This window comes from Lactuca serriola, chromosome 5 (genome assembly GCF_051521515.1).
Source record: "Lactuca serriola cultivar US96UC23 chromosome 5, Lser_US96UC23_V15, whole genome shotgun sequence".
NCBI lineage: Eukaryota > Viridiplantae > Streptophyta > Magnoliopsida > Asterales > Asteraceae > Lactuca > Lactuca serriola.
This window is the reverse complement of record NC_136412.1, coordinates 152,756,183-152,778,812: the sequence shown is the minus strand read 5'-3', so window position 1 is coordinate 152,778,812 and position 22,630 is coordinate 152,756,183. Positions and strand designations below refer to the sequence as shown.

Genomic DNA, 22,630 nt, shown 5'->3' with positions numbered 1-22,630 from the left:
TAAGCTCTTTCAATCAGAAAATAAGAAGTTAAAGATAGCGTTGGTTTGTAGTTGGGTGTTGTTCTTGGCAGTTCTTGTTTACAAGTTGTAAGCTTTTTAATATTGTTTTTATGGTTTTGAAGTTTTTAGGTCAATAAATTGTTGTATTTGTACTTACGTTTAGAACAGTGTACTTGTAACGTTAAAACAAATGTTGTAGTCGTTCTTATGTTGTATGTATTGATAAGTTATTAGTAGGTCATTAATTTGTTGTAATTGTCGTAACGTTATATTTTTTGCCATCCATTGACGAAACTGTAAAAATAAACTAATAATCAAATCCAACATTAATTTAGATATACAATTATATAATCCAACTACATAGGACCAAGACTAGACCCCCAAAATTTTTTTGCCATCCATTGACGAAACTCTAAAGCTGCGTTCTTTGGGTCAATAAGAACACGTATTGGTTGACCTGAAACGAATTGCTCCATAAACATACAAACAAAAACACCGCAATCTCCCAAATGACTACTTTGTTAGGGAACATTTTCTTCATAAATGAATTGCATATTCAATGGAATCCTTGGGATGTTCCTCCGGGCCTAATAATTAATCTTGTCTAAATAATTTGCCACCCAACGTTCAAATTTGGAAAAGATTCCTTCAGATTTGAATTTTTCATAAGCCCCTCTACCAAGACTGTCATAAATATGCACTTCCATTGACGCTAATCGTAGTTCCCCAAATAGCCAATGATTAGGGGATGAATGAATCGGCAATAAGACCTGTATAAGGATCAGAAAATAAAATTATGTTTCTTTACATCACAATACAAAAACATAACAAAAATAACGATATTATTTTCAATATAAACAATTAAGTTTACCGTATCAACATCCCACCAAGCAACCATGAAGTTGGGTACGTAGCAATACCAGCCATAAACGCCCTCCAGTCCTACCCTTCTTCCAAAGCATGAGAAACAAAAAAACTTGGAGGCATTATTGTATGTCGGTCGCCCTCAAACCGTCTCTCCATCAATAGTCGGTACCAAATGGTTATATGCTGCACACATGATACTTTTGTTATTGACTAAAAAACAATTAACTTTTAAAATAATAAATTAACAATTAATTTACCGATGACTCCAACCATCCGTCGTGTGTATGCCCAAACAATGAGCTCCAAAAATCTCTATCTAACACGAAATTAAACAAACGATGTTGGACATCATATGAATGAAATAAATAATTTTGGATGACAACCTCACCGCCTGCTACGTAAGGTTGCAGGCGCAACATGGAGAAGTCGTGAGCAACACCAAAAACTGGAGGAGGAACGGGGCTTGTTGATTTGATATCAACCTTCTTTTTTGCTCTTCTTTTTTGCTTCGGTGTCGTGTGCAACTAAAAACAACATTCAAATATTTAATCTCTATCTTACAGATAATTCACATAAACATAAAATCATAAGTTTATAAATAAAATGAATACTTCGGTGTAAGGAGGGCACAAATATTGTGATGGTTTTTGAGTCCTCGGTTTATCGGGTGTAACTTCGTTGCCATCATACTCATCAAAATAATCTACAATTCCCGTAATTATTATTTCATCTTCGTCCGGCACCTAATTTAATAAGCAATAATCTCTAATTAAAAAAATGTTTCAATATACTAAAAACAAAATATAAATTAATTTAAGTATAAGAACCTCTTTAGCTTCATTATAATCATTTACGTCAAACACATCATCATCAAATTTGTTCCCCGCATTGTCATTCCTCTCCTCCGAGTCCTACATTAAAAATAAAACTTTATACTTAATAACGAAATACACATAATTTAATAAGCAATAATATCTAATTAAATAAATGATTCAATCTACTAAAAAAAATATAAATTAATGTAAGTATAAGAACCTCTTTAACTTCACTATAATCATTTACATCAAACACATCATCATCAAATTTGTTCCCCGCATAGTCATTCCTCTCCTCCAACACCTACATTAAAAATAAAACTTTTTACTTAATAACGAAAGACACATTAAAAAGTAATTATTAAAATCGTAAAGGTAATATCTATAACAACCTTGTCGTCTTGAATATCACCAAAAACATTTTCAGTTGTATTGTTTTTATTCATCACTTCATCTTGCACAACCTATATTTTCAAATATAAAATATGAACACAGGTATTCATATATGTTAATAAAATTTAAAAAATAATGTAGCGTGTAACTAACCTGTTCATCATATTTGCTTTGTGACACTATCAGATCATCAAAAGTAATGTCATTCCAAAATTGTTCAGTATTCACTTCTTCAACAAAAACCTCTGTAGGTTGTCGGTTCATAAACACATGCTGCTCCAGTGCATGTAGCCGTTTCAACACCTCGTCTAGGTTGTGTTTCCCACTGCCCCTACCTCTACCATGAGAGCGACCACTAGACGACATACTAGACGAAGATTCGTCTTGTCTCCTAAAATGGTCCCGTACTGGGGATGGAACTGCTTTCTCTTCACCATATACATACTCTTGAAATGACATATAATAACAAGATGTCATCTCACCATCACCCGGTAGCATGTTTTGTCTTGGTGGTTGCCCCTCCTAAAAAATTAAACATATTAAAAATGCATATAAAAGTATAATAATCAAGTTTATTAATAATAAACGAAAAATTTATAAACCTGTATCTTTGACCAAATCTTGTTCACGTCAACCCATTTCAATTTTTTTGTTCCACTCCATCGTTTCATCCGAGACAAATCTTTATTTTTTCTCAATACAAATCCACATGCACAAACAGCCGGAATCATCTCATATATCCATATCTACAATTTTTTACAATTACAGTAATAAAAGTTAAAATTAAAATAAAAAACATAACAATAAAACAATTTAAATATAAGAAAATTTTTATACCCTTATTGGAGCCGTAAATCCTAAGACGGAGTACTTTAAAGTTTGACGACGCTCAGAAAATCATAAATAATTATGTATTTTGTTCCATGTATCCTCAAGGTCAACATAAGTAAAATCCCAAAGATAGCTACCCCAAGCGAAACTAACAAAACAAAAAAACAAAATTGGTTTTTATATAAATTATAACTTTAATAAAATAAAACTTTTAACGTAAACAAAATATACCTGTTTCAGAGATCCAAATTCTCAGCCAAAAATAACCAATCTTGTGGCACCCGATCATTTACTTCTTTTCCCAAAAAACCTTCACACAAAATGTATATTAAACATACTCTAACTGCATCAACGTCGTCAAGTTCTAGGAATGTTCGATTTAAAATTAAACGTTTCAGGTCGCCGATTTTCACCAAACTATTGGTATGGTCCGGAAATAGCCTTTCACGCAATAAACATCTTTTTTTACTGCTTAATAACTTTTCTGACCCTTTTCTCCCAATGTTTTTTGGATACTCCCCAAAATTTAAGCCGGTTATCAAACAAAACTCTTCCAGCCTATAAACCATTTTCGTATTGCCTAATCGAAAATATAATCGTTTTATTCCATCTGGAGATAAAACAGGGTCCGGCCGGATCTGATGAAGGAACATTTTATGGGACAACAATGCGTCCCCTTGTAAACGAGGGACATCAATCAAATAACCAAATACGGTATCTCTGAAAATGGCACGTCTGACATCATCTAAAACTTCAAATACTTCCCATATGTTACCGCCCGAGCCTTTTAAGTTCACAAAGGCTTTCATATTGATAAAACTAAAATCATGCTGCAAAAAAAACACAAAAACAAACTAGAGAACTAAAAAATATTTTGTTTTTAAAATATATGATTACGAACTGCAATAAGTACATAAACAATTAGTAATGCAAATACAATTTCTTAATTAATAATTTATATATTTCCGATAAAAAACAATAACATACACATATATAAACAATTTTCCAAGTTATACAACAAATATATTTACGATAAAAAACAATATCATACATAATTATATAAACATTTTATTAAACAAATTTTCAACTTAAACGACAAATATATAAACGACAAATTTTCAACTTAAACAAATTTTCAATTTAAACGACAAATATATAAACAATTTTTATCTTTCTAATTATATAAACTAACATTTTATAACCATATAAACAAACAATTTTTCAAATAAAACGACAACCAAATTAACAATTTTGCAAGTTATACGACAACTTTATACAAATTTTCAACTTATACGACAAACACAAACAATTATATATACGACAAATTTTCAACTTATACAAATGTTATACTTATACGACAAATATATATATATATATATATATATATATATATATATATATATATATATATATAAACGACTATTTTGCACATACTATAATTTAACTATTTTTTACTTTATATAAACAATTATACGATAAGAATATACAAGTTTTCAGGTTATACAACAACTAAACAAACAACAAAAATAACAAATCGTAAACATTATCTACGTAGTTTCTACTTGTACATTCAAACAAACACTAACAAAATAGCATTTAAACTTCAAGTATACTAAAGAAATATTAACACTATCAAACACAACAAAATTACCCTTTTTTAACACTAAATAATACAATAAATGATAAAATAAAAAAAAGTTTAAACATTAAAAGAGTTAAAATCTAACCATATTTGCGGGATTGTTGACATAATCCTCCATTTTCTTCAAAAACTAGCCAAAATTCCGAGAGAAGTCCAAAGATAGAGAGAGTTTTTGTGTAGAGAAGGGTGAAAAATGGAGAAAAAAAAACGTTTATATAGTGAAAGAGAAGGTATTTCGCAGATGGCACAACGATTTCGCAGATGGAACATCTAATCTGCGAATGTACAAGCACCTAAAGCACAACTGCGAATGTACAAGCACCTAAAGCACAGCTGTGCTTTAGGTGCTTGTACATTCGCAGATGAGATGCTGATTTCGCTTAGTGTAAATGGCTATTTTTGTCATTTTTTCATTTAAAAAGGCACATGCACCAAATGGGATTCGAACCTGAATAATCTGTAACAACTTAAGAAAATAGAAGCGCGCTTACCATTTGAACCATAAGAACTTATGTTTTGGCTTGAATGATTTATTATTTATATAAATATTAAATAAACAATATGACTTAATCTCGGGCCCTATTTTTTGGGGCCCTATGCAGCTGCCCACCTTGCCTCCCCTCAAATCCGGCCCTGATCATAGGTATAACCGGTAGGGCAGTAACGACTTCATAGAAGTAGAAAGGTTTATCATAGGTTTTAATGTTAAAGTAGAAAGGTTAGAGATGGTATTTTTTAGAAACTAGGGTTTATCATAGGTTTATTTGTTAAAGATTGTGAATGAATAGTAGTTCGAGAGGTTTGAAAGCATCAGTAGTACTAAGGCTTTGAGGGCTTTGTTGGAGACGAATGGTTAATCGGCTTTTGTTGGAGGCCTTTTTAGGTTAAAATGGTGAATTGGGATCTTGATTTAAATTGATAGTCAACAGAGAACGGTAATCGTGGCATTTTCCCTAGTTAGTCAAGATAGTTAATGACAACTATTTGTATGATAAATATAATATTCATCCATTTTTACTTTAAAATTTTTGATTGTTATTTTAATATTTTGTTAGGCATTATTTTTTAACTAATATAAAATATCCTTTGGAAATGAAATTTGCTTTTAAATAGATAAAATAGTCATTTATTATCTTCTTAATGCAAAAATATATGTTTACACACTATATATAATAAGTTGAAATATCAGTATACAAATTATTGAGAAATCCATTTTATCAAACATGCTACTTTGTCGCATTAATATAAATCATTAACCCTATATTGGAAATTATTAGGTTAACCCTATATTGGAAATTATTAGGTGTTAATCTAAAAGAAGATTTTATATTTTGTGTTTTTTTTTTCTTGATTATATCTTAACTTTATTTTTTATTTTCAGAAAAAAAAAACCTTGATTTTTTTTCATTTTTTTATCGGGCTCTTTTAGTCATTTTTTCCCGAAAAAAAACTTGTAAAGTGTGAAGATTTTTTCAGAAAAAACTAAAAAAGTTGAGTGTTTTTTCGGAAATAGTTTGAAGATGGAAGGGTTTTTCGGAAAAAATGACAAAGTTGAGATTTTTTTTTTTTTTTTTTTAAATTAAAAAATACAAGTTTTGTTTTAGAAAAATAAAATAAAGTTAAAGTTTAATCTGGAAAAACACAAAATATAAAATCTTTTTTTAGATTAACCCAATTATCAAGCACAAATTCACAGTTTTAAGAAAGGTACAACTATTTCTTTTCTTCATTTTTCTTATAGTATTAACCAATAAAAAACAATCTAACTTAGTCAATAAAATTGTCCGTGTTTCTATTTTATTTTAATTTTCAGTATTAAAATACAACATATATTTAGGATAGTCTTAAATCGTTGATATTTTACGAAATTTGACATAAAGTTTATGACAGTCTCTTATGCCTGTCATAAAACTGTTGTACGTCGTAAGTTTAAGAAATGCCTTTCATCTAGTAGTGCAAGATGTTATTCTCCAAACAACCAATAAACGCACCTTAGCTATGCACATAATTTTGTCTAAAATAATCCATCATTAAAAAATCTTAAATAAAAGTAAAAATATAAAACAAACAATATTAAATTAGACGTAGTGGAGATACCTAGGGGGGACATCCCTAAAAAATCGTTTTATATATATAAAAAATTACTTGTAAACATGTTCTATGTTAATGTATCCTCAACTAAAGAGATTGTATTAGATCTTTAATACCCATAACAGGAGAACTACATAAAATACTATATACTTTTCTGGTTGCTACAACAAGTGTAGAAAAAATAAGTTAATAATATAAGCCTTGATGATGATATCATTGATAGATTTCAAAATATGACGACTAGACAGATTAAGTTATAACTTTTACCTAAATTATGTATTTATTTTAATTTTTTCAATTTACGATTTTAAATATTAAGAAACTCTTTACATTTTTGATTGTGAATCTTAATAATATTTGTATCCCCATATTAAAATTTCTAGCTTCGGCACTAAGATAGAGTTTGAGCATGAGATCCCCAGTGATACACACTCCAATTACGAGGTCAATTTCTTTTAAGACACCACCCGGCCATATCGTGTTTTGGGAGAAAAGATTTATCTATAATTAAAATAAAGTATGCCATTCATGTAGGACTCCATTGTTGTTTGCTTTAAAGAAAAAAAAGAAAGATTCTGCAACAAGATTATGGTCGGAATGAAAAGTTTATGATTTGTTTTTTTACCCAAAAGATTTAAAAAAGCAATCATATTTTCAAAGTGATCATGACGTAGGTTTTTTTATGGCATTAAAATAAACAGGTTATGTGGATTCAAAAGAGAGAGAGAGAAAAAGAAAAAGAAAATAAGATTTGGGGGATCAAATTGCACTAAGAGGGGCTGGGTATATGTAGGCCCTCTGAAAATTGTAATTATCACCTCTCTCACCAACAAAGCATCTCGTCCCTATTTCAGTAGCTATATATAAGAATCAACTCCCAAATATAGCGGTTGCAATTGCTTGCATACTTTGACTTCAATTTTATAGTTACTATTTGATCAACAAATAATGGAGACCTTCCTACAAGACTTCCAGCATCTTAAAATCCAACTGGAAGAGATAAAGTCAGCCACTGATACCTTTGATAACAACAACTTCATTGGAGAAGGTGGATTTGGTAAAGTGTACAAAGGAGAAATCTCTCACTCTAAGGGGAAAAGCATGGTTGCTTTTAAGCGTCTAGATCGTAGCCATGGGCAAGGCGATCCTGAGTTCTTAAAAGAGATCCTGATGCTCTCAGGTCACACACACGAAAACCTCATCTCTCTTTTGGGATTTTGTGATGAGGATGGCGAGAAGATCATTGTCTATGAGCATGCAGCTAATGGAAGCCTTGATCGTCATCTAAGTAGCACTACTCTCACATGGAGACAACGTCTCAAGATATGCCTTGGGGCTGCAACAGGATTGTGCTACCTTCATCATCCGAAGGAGACACAAGAAAGAGTCATCCACCGTGACATAAAAAGCTCCAACATTCTACTGGATGAGAATTGGAATGCAAAAGTTTCTGATATGGGACTTTCGAAAGTAGGACCCGCTAATCAACAACGAACGTTTCTTCTTGTCACCAATGTTGTAGGTACCCTTGGTTACATAGATCCGATGTATATGGAGACCAGCATCCTAACCGAAGAGTCAGACGTATACTCTTTTGGTGTGGTTTTATTTGAAGTATTGTGTGGGAGAGTATGCTACGAAAATAACAACGGTAGTTTTCATAGTTTAGTGCGAATGTGGAAAAAAAGCTACAAAGATAAGAAATTAGATGAAATTATCTTTCAAGGTCTGAAGCAAAACATGGATCAGAGGTCTTTGGCAACATTTTCCGACATTGCCTATGGTTGTTTGCAGAAATACCGTGGAGAACGGCCGAAGATGTGTCATGTTGTGGAAAAACTGGAGAACGCGCTTCGCTTTCAGGAGATTTTTGAAGATGTGGAACAGAAACGACTGTACTATGAAGAGATAAGTAAGGCTGCATCACCTCGTTTGGTCTACAGATCCGAAGAGCATCTAAAGATACTTCTCTCCAAGGGAATCTTTCTTAACAGAGGCAAAACAGTAATGTGACTATGTCTATATACCTGATTTAGATTTTATTTGTTTAATAAATGAATAGTAAATTGTGATTTATGAGATGTTAATTACATAATAGCTTGATTTGAGGAATTTGACACAATTAGAACCATGGTGCTTGAAATGTTTACATCTCAATAATTATGTACAATCCAGTGGGCCACGAACAATGATTCAACTTAATGACGTTTAAAACTCTTTTGTGACCACCATCATAGCTCTCTATTTACATATGTAACCAACAGAAGTCCCTTTACTTGCAAATGCTGACACAATGTACTGATCATATCCTACATCATCCCAACTCCGAACCAATAACTTGACCTCTTTTAATGGACAGTGGTTTTGCTTAGATAAGGATGGAGAACACTGTGAAATGATATCCGCAGCAGAATGTTTGATTCCTATTCGCATTGTATCATCCAGTTATTATAAACAGCAAAAGAAATCAAGGTTAGTTGTCCTCCTTTATATTTCTATGTCATTAGCTTGTTTCATGATCAGTATTACTTATGTATTCTTCGATGCCTCTTCGTGCAGATTAGCAGTGAAATCAAGGTTACTTTTCCTCCTTTATATTTCTATGTTTTTAACCTATTTCATCAGTTTATACTTATGTGTTCATTGCTGCCTCTTCACGCAGATTTGCAGTGAACTACGATATACCATATTCTAGGCAATTCAAAACACACGTCAAAACACAATTTTTGTCATCACATATCACATACACACTAAACCTAGTGTTCCATTCTGATCACTATACAAGTAATGACTATTTGGGCCTCAATTACATATTGGCTGGGGAGGCAAAATCTTCGACTGTGTACTTAGCGAATAAGAGAGAAGATGGATGGTTGATGGCTGAATTGTATCAATTTAATAGCGACAGCAGAAATGTTGATTTTGAAATTACGTTTCAGTCCAATGATCCATTGTTGGTGGAAGGCATCAAGTTTCTGCCAGTGGAAAGAGTAAAGAGACAAATACAGTTTTATTCAATTATATCTTTTTCTTTAAAGTAAACCAAAGAAATAATCCCTTCTCCCAAAAGGAATCTTTTTTTTTTTTTTTGCAAAAAAGTCCCTTTATTGCAAAGTTTAAATTTTGTTGTGCCGTTGTTACTTGCTTTTAACAATATTAATTAAAACCGTGTAGTAGTAAATATGGATACCGCAGGACCATATCTGCGGTTTACTGTTTTCTTTTTGTTTATTTTTACGCTTCAAACATTCTTAGAAAATAAATATTTCGCAAGAACATTTCAACTTAAGAGAACCTATGGTTTCCTACTTTTTGGAAAAGCTATTCCATGGGATCAAATTAATAGAAACGTTTGGAGAATATGAGTTTTTGTCCATAGTTGATCAAAGTCTAATGTCTATATATGTTTTATAGGTGGATCATCAAGTGTTAGAGGATGAGGATGAGGATATTCAAACCGACACATGCTCAGAACAAAAATTGCCATGGGAATATGGACAAATAAACAAGAGTGGTGATATGGTATATTCTCATTCAAGGAACTCTACTCTATTCTTAAGCGCAGTTTGTTCATTTGTTCTTTAATATTTCGTTGTTGAGGAGCCTATGAACATGGTTCAACCCAATGTTCCAAAACAAGTACTTACACATTTATTTTACTACAGTGGTTTTCTCGTGCATATAATAGTGAAACATGTTATATGCTCTCAGCAAAAGTGGCTTTACTAAAAGAAGAGTGGAGATGGCGGTCTTTACCCGAATCAAGGTTTTATCCTCTATCTTCAAGCCTGTTTTCTTGTAGCCATGTCTATGTTGGGAATCCACTAATTTATCTATCATATGTTGATTTGTAACCACCTTGGATTTAGTGACTCTGGTTTGTTCTCCAATGAAATTGGATTACTCATTTGCAAAATCAACTGGAATTAGTATTAAATGTTATACCAAGCATTAATTATGGCTATGGAATCTATTGTGTTTGTCTACAGTCAAAAAATTCCAGCACTCTAATAAAAAAACAACGCATATACATATATTGGCTGTTAGTATGTGGAACCCCTGCAACTTTTCAAATCCTTCTGAACAAGTATGTTTAAACTATTTTTTAGTTTTTATATTAAAACACTATATATATCTTTTGGCAGATTTGAAGAAGTGGCTTTTGATCCACATGGCAGCTTTTGGATATTCTTCAGCACTGATAGGCTGTCAAGTGAAACAACATATGCAACTTACCTTGTTTACAGATTAGAAGAAAACCATTTTGGATTTGAGCCTCCTTTGAAAGTGAAGTCTGGTGATTACCTTGTCGGTAGGAAAGATTCATGGTTCATCTATTTACTTTGGCCTCAAATTCCAATTATCAGACCAAAGGTTTATCAAAGCACCCACAACCCAATGAATAGACCCCAAACGACGTACCTTCCACAACAAAGAGATGATGGTTGGATGGAAGTAAAAGTATGGGCATTTCGAGTTCCTTTTACTACAGATAATTATTCTCAAAGCCCTTTTACCAGTAATAGTAGTAATTCCAAAAATCTTCGATTGACCCTTCACAGTGAGAACTCGCTTAAAGGCCTTATTGTGCAAGGGATTGAGTTTAGACCCACAAATGAAGATGTAGGTTATCCTGGTTATGATACAGAATGCTCTTATGATTCCGAATGAATTGATTGTAATAGGTTGTATTCTTTATGATTAGGCATAAATTAATTATAATTAAATACAGTGAACTTGTTAACAGGGGTGCGTGTATTTTTAAATATAAAGCTAGGGGTGCCTCACCACCTAAGCGCGTACAGTGGTGTGATGTGGCATAGGTGGTGCCTCAGATACATTTTGTCCGAGCGGTATTCGGTGCCCAAGCATGCTAAATTCGCTGATCAGTAGCCACACAAAACCCACTCACCAATGTTTATATATATATATATATATATATATATATATATATATATATATATATATATATATATATATATATATATATATATATATATATATATATATATATATAAAGAAAAACAAACTCTAACTTCCATCTTGACACATGGCTTTCATCTGCCCAACTTCATAATGTTCCACTTCCTCTTCATGGTTTAATAACAAGTAAAGGCTGCAAACAACAAACAAACCGTGTTTTTGTAAATTGGTCAATTTAAAACGTAAATTTGTGTGTGCATGAGAGAGAGAGAGAGAGAGAGAGAGAGAGAGAGAGAGAGAGAGAGAGAGAGAGAGAGAGAGAGAGAGAGAGAGAGAGAGAGAGAGACTGTATCCAAGCTAACTGATTTCCCATCATCAGCAATAATATCAACTAATGTTCTTGATTGATCAATCTAACATAATTGTATAATAATTCACACACACATCAAAAACACTTGGACAATAAAGGGAAAACATTCTTACAAAACCTTAATTAGCTGGCTATCTAATTACTTAAAATAAAAGATATCCATTCATCTATGACAACTTTTATCTTGTTGTACTCAATAGCTCTTTGACAGGTCATAATTAAGATTTAGGGTGGTAAGAAATTATCAACGAGACTAAATTACCTCAATCTCATTCATCAACTTCATTGCTTCAATAATACATATTACTTGACCTTTCTGAACCTTGTCTCCCACTTGGTAGTAATACGCCAAATATCTTCACATCACTTTCACTTCCAAATCAAGAAACAATAAGACTATTTTTAATAAATGCGACAGATAATATACCAATAACCAAGTCTTTGTCCCAAATTTTTGTATGGAACAAAAATTTCACATCAGTTCATATATATATATATATATATATATATATATATATATATATATATATATATATATATATATATATATATATATAGAGAGAGAGAGAGAGAGAGAGAGAGATGAGAAAATCTAAAAGGTTGAGAATACGAGAAAAATTGTAGACCAATCATTTATTAAGGGTATAAAGAGAATTTTACCATGTAATTTATTATGGAAAAGTAGTTATAAGAAATTAATTAATCCTACAATCATGGGATGTATTATTTTCAATATTGATTTTTTTATATTTTTTATTAAGGAAAGGTAAAAAAACATTTTTATTAATTTTTCTTTCAAAACTAAAAATCAAACGTTTTTTTTTTTCATGTATCACATGATTAATATAATTTCATTCCAAAATTAATAGAACTCATATTTTAAATGAATATTAAAAAAAGTCACTTTTTTCTACTTTTCGAAATTTAAAGAGACAAAAATATTAAAAATTATATTACATGATTCAAACCATTTCAATCATAACAAAATAAAAACAGTTTTACAATTTTAATGATTTTAATTATATATATATATATATATATATATATATATATATATATATATATATATATTGAGAAATCATTTGTTGTTGTATTCATAAATAATTATGTTTATTCATTAATGATTATAGGTAACAAATAAATGTTGGAATGAATAAAGCACCATACAAAGATAAAAAGAAACAATACGATTATAATCATAATTTTATAAAATACATTACATTAATAGAAAAACCAATACATCTGTAATCAAATGAATAAATGACAACATGAAGATAAAAAACAACTAATTTAATTTTAATCACAACTAAATGCAAAGGATAAAAAAGTATAGTTTGTTGTAATTTTCCTTGAGGCTACCATATCATAGAAAAACAAAAAAGGGGCACATTTGATCATTCTTATTCTTGGATTCACACCTGCAAAATCAAGTTCAGCAATATTAAAATAAATCCCAATCTATTCTTCACTAATTCCCAAATGAATGTTTATGTGTCCCCTTTTATAATCATATATAAAAAGGCAATAATTAACGATAACATTTTATATTATGGTTATTCACTTATGATTTATAGTTATATTTATTTATGATGAAAATCCCTTTCAAAACCATTTTGAAGAAAATTACTCTAAGAGTGTTTTATAATTATTTTACACAAATGATTGGTTACCTTTAAAATACCAACATAAATGAATAATATTTTAAGTTAACAAAAAGAAATATATTAAATTTAGCAACAAGCAGTTGAAATCGAGTCTCAACCCTTCATACACATGTCCACAATTGAACAGATTTAAAAAATACATGTCCACAGTTGAATAAATTTAAAATTATAAATGATTAACAGTTATGAGACTAACAATCTATTATAATCTTTTGGCTTAATTAAATTGGGACTTGAAATCTTTCATGAATGAAACTGAGCAACATAATCATACTTTAAAAAATAAAAATCAATAATGATCAATTAATAAACTAATCATAAATATTCATACAGTTATGCCCAAAACAAATTAATAAAGCACAACCATGATAAAATATGGAAATTCGAAGATTTACCATGACTCCAATCTGAAACTTATTCACATCACTAGACTTTGTCAAATATGATTTAAGTGTTGGATTAGTGTCTAAGTCCATAACTATTTTGGTATGTACTTGACCCGATTATGAGCATGGTCCTTTTGGGTTGCCTTCACCATAGCAATATGTAGGATGAATTAAGGAGAGAAAGGTTTAAAATATGATTTATTAATATATTATGAGAATAATATATTAAAGGAGAAATCATATTGTTTAATTAATATTAGTCAAGAATTAATTGTTAATTAATTTTGTGGCTAAAAGAGATTAATTAAACTTAGGGGACTGAAGTTGTAATTATAAGATAATTATAATTGGGCTATGGATCACCTAATAATATATAGGTTGGACGAATTCTATGGGAAGCCCATTAGAAATCGTCCAAGGGATATGATTAAGGAGTCCATGGGCTGCTTAGGGCCTAAGTAGTCAAATTAGGGTTTCCTAGTTGTAAACCCTAATAGCCTACATGTATATAAAGGGCCCCTATGCCCCAAAAACGTGGACAAGTCTTCCATTAGGGTTTCCAGCCGTTTTTGGTGCCTCCCCTCTCTTCTCCTCTTCATCCAAGTTGCATAAGGTGTTTGTGACTCCATTAGAGGTGCAACACTTGAGGCACTAAGCTTTCTAAGGCCTATTCAAGAAAGGAATTAATTGTTATTACTATATAACAATTAAAGGTAATTCTATAAACCCTAATTCAGTTTATAATATGTTAGATCTAAGGTTATTAGTCTTGGATTCCAAGCATGTACAATAGAGAAACCTAGATCCAAGCATTAGGGTTTGTATGAGCACATAGGATTGTTCTTATGCCTAAAACCCATCAGTGGTATCAGAGCCTTGATTGGTTTCAGTTGTATTTGATGCTTATATGTTTTATGAATTTGACATATTAGGGTTTATGGCTAATAAACCCTAAAGGCTAGGTAATTTTCGCAATTAGGGTTGCAAAACCCTTGATGGCGATTTTTGCTAGGGTTTCCCAAATCCTTTCCTTAGCCTCCAAGATTTTGAAATCTAGGGTTATCCAACCCTTGGATTTCGAAATTACCTCCTTCCCCAAGGTTAGATCCTAAATTTTAGGGATTTGGATAATCCCATATCTTGTAATAATCTTTTAATTGTTAAATATGGTAATTAAAGATCTTGAATTATCCCATCCCTTATTTTCGAGATTTAGAGAGGGATTCAATGGATTAGGATATCTTAGATGTATAATTGGTAATTATCCTCATGATCTAGATAATCCCTTGTGATTTAATAATTTAAATTAATTGGTTAATTTATGGTAATTATTAAATCAAGAGTTTTAATATTTAAAATTTTAATTTAAATGTCTTAAATTCGAAAATTTTAAGTGAGATTAAAACCTAATTGTTTTGAAGAGTTTCAAAACTTGCCCTCAAGTTTTGGAATTTAAATTGTTGATTAAAAGTTAATTTTGAAAGTCTAAATTCCAAAACCCTGATTTTGAAAAGTTCAAATTAAACCCTTATGGTTTTATTAAATTAATTAAGTGTATAATTAAAAGAAATTTAATAAATCCATAATGATTTTGGTTAATTAAAAGTATAATTTAAACCACCTAGTATTTTAAAAGTGTAAAATACACCCTTATACTATATATAACATTAAAAGTTTAATATTATATATGTATAACTAACAATTCAGTCTTACCGTTAGTAGGCCTCATTCACGAAGCTGGTCTATAAGGGGTGTTTAAGGAAATTGCCTATAAAATGGCGATTGAATGGGTATCCACTCTTACCCACCGCACTCTTGACTAGTGGAGGGTCGTTAGCCGAACGGGTAGGATAGGACAGAAACCTTCCATTATAAGTATAATGAAGTACAAAGTAACTAAATGCTTTTTCAAATTCCCAAATCATAGTTACTTTAGGCAAAAGGTGAAATTGTATGCTAACCCATGGAATTACACTTCGTACCCTTGTCAAACGTTAGTGGAGCGTGTGTGGTTAACCGGCACACTAATTTGGGGATGACATTGGTAGCGAAGGGTGACTCGATGTTTGTCATAGATCAATGGAGCGTGTGTGGCTAACCGGCACATTGATTAGGTGATAGTAACATTGGGTGCACCACGTGATTCGGATGGTTATTCACACCTTGTTTGTGATCCTCGGCATCCCAGTCACGAATAGTAGGGCATAATCGAGATTAAACATGCCATTGAAAAGTTCAATGAATCTCAAAAGATCTAGGAGTTTCAATTCATTTAAAACTTAATCTTCCTTTTCGTTTTTCATGGTGGAAATTGGTAAATCGTCATTTACCTACCTTCAAATATTTTACAACTAGATTACGGCATCCCTTTTCTAGGTTGTAGAATATTGTGTTGGATCCTAGCTTGATGTTTCATTTGGGTGTTACATCAAGAATTCTAATCAACTTAACTTGAATTTTCTCCGGTTCTGTAGATGTCTGAATCTTACAATGGTCTTCCCAAATCCCATGGAACAAGCTTTCCAAATGAAGATGACGTTCCGAGATACGATCAAGGAAATGAGAGTCATGCTTCACTTCCTCCACCTCCTCCAATTGTTCTCCCTGACCCACAAGTTCAAAGGCTTGAAAAGTTCAAGCTCACTCAAGCCCTTTTGGCGAGTAAACACGAAGATGGGAAACCTGTGTGTGCGCACGTCTTAGAGATGAAAACACACATTGATAGGTTAAACATGTTGGGTGTCGAGATTTCAAGTGAGTTGGCTGTTGACTGGGTTCTTCAGTCACTTCCTGAATCATATAGTGAGTTCGTTAGAGAGTACTATATGATGGATCACGACGTGACCCTTATTGATCTCACCTATTTGCTTATAGCTGCTGAATCAGCTATGATTTGGCGTGCTGATCAAGCGAAATTGTCTGGTGAATCAAACTCTCAAACTTCAATGGACACTGGCAACATTGGAAGTCCAGAAAGAACTAAGTTTGTGATTGTCCGATGTGTTGTGCCAAAGGAGTCCATTTGCTTTTATTGCCAAAAGAAAGGGCATTGGAGACGAAGTTGCCCTAACTACCTGAGAGATCTAAGAGATGGGAGAGTCAAGACGTATGGCTCTGCTTCAGGTAAAATCCATTATCTAACTCTTTTGAGCTCCTATTCTAGATTCTTAATACATGATGTGATAAGATTACATTTTGATGTTTTGTAGGATCGAAGAAAAGAGAGGAAGCTTGAGGGAAGAAGTGAGCTGAATCTAATCATGAAGAAATGGATTTCGATCGCATTACTTGAAGAATGGATTCTTGAGCTACTACTTGGAGTTAGAATAGATTGTTAAGAAATATGTAATAACATTGTTTTTCAATTGAATTGCATTGTAAGGACAAAATTTTTTTCCGCAATAAAATGAATTTTGATTTTATCTTATTTATTTATCCTTGTGATGGCATGTATGAAAAATTGATGTTTGAATGTTTCTATTATTAGCAATAATGGATTTGATTCTTAATTGTGTTATTTGTGGAAATGTCAAAAGTTTACCTAATAGGGAGAGTTTCTCATCGCCCAAGTTTCAATTGGACAGAAACTTGGAATCATGCAATGTGTGTTGCATGATGAATGAAAAAACTTTCACATTTGGGAAACTTAGACTAATTCTTTGGCAAAGTGTCAATTGAAGGACTAGGAGATCGAGTACACTAGGTCGTACGTTGATCAAGTCTACCACAAGAGTGACAAAGATATTCATCATGATTTACTAAAGTTTAGTAAATATGGTTATACTTATAAGATTGAGTATAATTCTGAGTTAACTGAAATAGTTTCAATCAATAGCAGAATGAATAAGAAGAATCAAGAAGGCAGAAAGATAAAAGTTTCTCCATTCTAAGAAGAAGGGAGAGTACCTTTTATTGTGTTTTATGATGAAGTCTTAATGATTAAGAACCATATCTCAATTGATCCTCTAAGTGAGTCTTAGTGCATTTGCATGTCTAAAAAGAGGAATCAAGTATTGTAGAAATGGTTAAATCAATAAGTCAATCATACTTCGTTCCAATATCAAGTCTTAGAGTCAAGATTGTGACATTGAGTGAAAAGTCTTAAGTAGGTTTATAACACTCATCAAATGTGGAATTTGGAAAAAGTTTTCTTAATCTTGCACATTTGAAATTGGTAAGTTGTACTGTCTTGGATAAGACAAAGACCAACTAGGACCAATTATGTGAAGTGTTTTGTCTTGATAAGAACTACACTAACTCTTGAATATTTGCTTTGTCAAGAAATGTTTCTTGACAAGAGAATCTTATATGTTAAAGAGTCAGTGGGAGTCTTAATGGTCTTGAAAGGTTTCAAGAACAAATCAAGAATAAACCTTATCGATCATCACTAGCACACGACTTGAGGTTTACAACCTATCGTGCTGACATTATTTTGTTTTTGTGCCATTCCAATTGAGTTAATTGCGTATGTGAGTTCTATGAGTTCTCATTTGAATGCATACTAGATCCTTAGTCGATGGAAAGTACATTGATATGTAAGGACAAGTTACTAAACTACTTGGAAGACATGGTGGGCACTCGTGTTACCATAAGGCAAGAAATCAAGATTAAGAAAGTTCAGTCCATATGAGTTTGGATTTGTCGCAAACCTTGGTTTTGGCAAATTCACATGGATAGGAAATCATACACCATAAAATCTAAGTGTCATAAGATTCCCTCCTTCATGAAAATGACTGTGAGGAAATGCTTTCACTAAAAGAGATTTTAAGAAGATAGCGATTGTGAAAATGGTATTCTCAAAATTCGATTATGGTTACGGCATCCCTTTCCATAGTTCGAATTATGAGATTTGGCAATTAGTTTCAACATTTGGAACTTAGTAACATAAGTTCTGAATTGTTTAAACACACATATGAGCTATCTAAGGCAAAGGTGTATAAAATTAAGAAGCTTAGATAAAGGCTTATCGAAGCATCTTGTATTAGAAATATGAATTTCAGAAATTCAGTAGACATTGTTTTCTGGAAGTTCATTTGTTTTCTGAATACATGTCAAAGCTAGTGGGAGCATAAGTGTTATGCTTATATAATAATAATCATCATGATAGTGGGAGCATAAGTGTTATGCTTGTATGATTATTATGGCAAGTATTGCAAGTTAGCAATATTAATTATAGAAAAACAAAGATTCAATTTGCAAAGTTGCATAGGTTGAAAAGTTGGTTTGCTATAATTAAGGGAGAGAATATTATACTTCATTTCAAAATCTAAAGCTTAGATTGAGAAATTTTAACATTTTCAGCCAAAGGATACATTGTGTGTTCTTAAAATTCGATTATGATTACGGCATCCCTCTTCATAGTTCGAATTGTGAAAACATGACACATAAAATATTATGGCAAAAGATTGGTAAAGTATCACATCTTTATGTAAGACATTATGCATCGTGTCCCATACGCTTCGGGTATAGGATCAATTGCAAATGTTATAATATTTTACCATTCTAAAATTTTTCAAATGTCTAGCACATTAAGAGGGAAAAAGGACTAGAATGGATTTTGACTAAAATTATTAAACAACTATCAAAGGACGATCCAAAAGGATTGGTCACTTGTGAGTAGTTGGAAGTATGGTATTGGATGGACCATATCGACATTATTATGAATATATAAGATTCTATTAAGAATGAGTTGTCATATGGCAAATGTGGAAATGTTTCCATATTGGGAGTTGGATATTGAGATTCTGTGTTTAGATTAGAAAACTTTATGCAAGAAGGATGTTCAAAGGAATGTACTTTGAATGTGAGACTTCACGTCTATGGAATTGTCTTGTAACAATTTCCGATAGAGTACTTTGTAATTTCATTAGCCAAGTCTTGGTGACTTTTGTGCTATGACTTTACGAAAGGATCGTTGCGTAAAATGTTAGAATCTAGCATATTCTAGTAGTGGAAGAACCTTGTGTTCTTACACTAATAATGGGGATTAAGGAATTGTGAAATGAGAATCATTGGAAAAGTTTTCAATTGTTCTACTTCACAAAGCATGGACCATAGGAAACAAAGTATGCATGCTTAGAATTGTTGTTGTAATTCAAGTAATGAGTTGATTATCCGAAACATTAAATGATAAATAATGAGTGATCAATATGGTGGATAAATAGAAGTGTTTTATTTACTCTCACAACTTTGGGGCCATATAGGATTAAGTATTATTGTCATGTTTCAGTTTGCATGTTTTGACTTCCAGAATAACTAGGTTATTCAAACATCCACAGTCGGTCATACGTTGGAAGTAAGTATGAAGGAAGACTGTCATGAATCTGTCTGTAGATTGTCTGAAGTGTTTAGACATAGCACAAGTTTGCTGCAGAGTTCATGAGTGCTTTGATAAGATTAGAGTATTGGATTAAACCCACGCTCACTTGGATCACTTCATGGTTTTATCACGAGTGATTAGTGAGACGATAATATTGTATATTCTTGAAACCGAGACATGTGAGTTGTTATTTGTTGGTCGGTTGCACATTGATAATAAGTAAACGCACCAGTAACTTGGTGTTATAAAACTTATTGTTGTGTGTGACTCGATCAATAAATGCAAGCGAGCATTTGAGTCGAAGTTTATCCATTCCTTTTACCCAAAGTGGGATAAAAGCGATATATGTGGGCCTCTCGATGATTTAGTGATGACACCTAAGCGCTTGGCCAAACCGGGACTAAGTTGATGTGTTAAATTGTAGTCTGTTATCAGTCGTCATAAATCGGAAGTCGGGAAACAGTATAGAGAGAATGATTGAAACTCATGTCTTTTGTCTATACGATATATTGAGAATGGAGGAATATATAATCCCTTATCTAAAGGACACGCTATCTGATAAGATCAGAGTTAACAGCGGTTTTTGAAAGCTACGATTGCTGATCAGGTTCTGAAGTCATACGGAAAATAGTTATTAGACTTATCCAAGTGGGAGACTGTTGGATTAGTGTCTAAGTCCATAACTATTTTGGTATGTACTTGACCCGATTATGAGCATGGTCCTTTTGGGTTGCCTTCACCATAGCAATATGTAGGATGAATTAAGGAGAGAAAGGTTTAAAATATGATTTATTAATATATTATGAGAATAATATATTAAAGGAGAAATCATATTGTTTAATTAATATTAGTCAAGAATTAATTGTTAATTAATTTTGTGGCTAAAAGAGATTAATTAAACTTAGGGGACTGAAGTTGTAATTATAAGATAATTATAATTGGGCTATGGATCACCTAATAATATATAGGTTGGACGAATTCTATGGGAAGCCCATTAGAAATCGTCCAAGGGATATGATTAAGGAGTCCATGGGCTGCTTAGGGCCTAAGCAGTCAAATTAGGGTTTCCTAGTTGTAAACCCTAATAGCCTACATGTATATAAAGGGCCCCTATGCCCCAAAAACGTGGACAAGTCTTCCATTAGGGTTTCCAGCCGTTTTTGGTGCCTCCCCTCTCTTCTCCTCTTCATCCAAGTTGCATAAGGTGTTTGTGACTCCATTAGAGGTGCAACACTTGAGGCACTAAGCTTTCTAAGGCCTATTCAAGAAAGGAATTAATTGTTATTACTATATAACAATTAAAGGTAATTCTATAAACCCTAATTCAGTTTATAATATGTTAGATCTAAGGTTATTAGTCTTGGATTCCAAGCATGTACAATAGAGAAACCTAGATCCAAGCATTAGGGTTTGTATGAGCACATAGGATTGTTCTTATGCCTAAAACCCATCATTAAGCATCAAGAACAATATAAAAAATTAAAAAATATATACATATATGAGCATGATAACAATGAAACCTGTCAAGAAAGAACGAACACCAAAAAGGGGAATCCGGTGATGATTTTGTTTGATTAGTGTCTAAGTCCATAACTATTTTGGTATATACTTGACCCGATGGTGCATGGTCCTTTTGGGTTGCCTTTACCAAAGCAACTTGATAGGATGAATTATGGAGAGAAAGGATTAAATATGATTTATTAATATATTATGGGAATAATATATTAAAGGAGAAATCATATTGTTTAATTAATATTAGTCAATAATTAATTGGTAATTAGTTTTGTGACTAAAAGAGATTAAGTAAACTAAAGAGACTGAAATTGTAATTATAAGATAATTGCAATTTGGGCCATGGATTGCCTTATATTATAAGGTGGATGAATTCTAATGGGGAAGCCCATATGAAATCGTCCAAGGCCTTAAGTAAAAGGCTCCATGGGTTGCTTAGGGCTTAAGTAACCAAATTAGGGTTTCCTTGTTAGATAACCCTAATTGCCTTACTATATATAGATCCCTTAAGGACCAAAAACAAGGCTAAGCTTCTTGCTAGGGTTTCACACGAGTTTTGGTAGCCTCCATCCTCTCTCCTCTTCATCCTCTTGCTTATGGTGTTTGTGAACCATTAAAGGAGTGACACTTGTGACTCTAAGCCTTCCAAAGTCAATACAAGGAGATTTGGGATTGTTATTGCTACATAACAATCAAGGTAACATTATAAACCTATTCTCATGTTAATATGATTATTTGTATGCTAGATTTAGGGTTTATAGTCTTGGATTCAAAGCATGTACAATAGAGAAACCTAGATCCAAGCATTAGGGTTTGT

The 22,630-nt window shown here is 32.1% G+C and overlaps 1 protein-coding gene across 2 annotated transcripts; it reads left to right on the top strand.

Annotated features, from left to right (window-relative positions):
* Window positions 1-7,469: 7,469 nt before the first annotated feature.
* Window positions 7,470-11,385, top strand: LOC145053119 (uncharacterized). 2 transcript variants are annotated; one of them, XM_079001107.1, is made up of 7 exons: window positions 7,470-8,643; window positions 8,999-9,111; window positions 9,199-9,216; window positions 9,302-9,629; window positions 10,054-10,161; window positions 10,305-10,405; window positions 10,785-11,385. In XM_079001107.1, the coding sequence occupies exons 1-7, from the start codon at window positions 7,588-7,590 to the stop codon at window positions 11,308-11,310; spliced, it is 2,250 nt and encodes a 749-aa protein (XP_078857233.1). In that variant the 5' UTR covers window positions 7,470-7,587; the 3' UTR covers window positions 11,311-11,385. The 2 variants fall into 2 exon arrangements, with proteins under 2 accessions (XP_078857233.1, XP_078857234.1); XM_079001108.1 differs by lacking the exon at window positions 9,199-9,216.
* The last annotated feature ends 11,245 nt before the right edge of the window (window positions 11,386-22,630 follow it).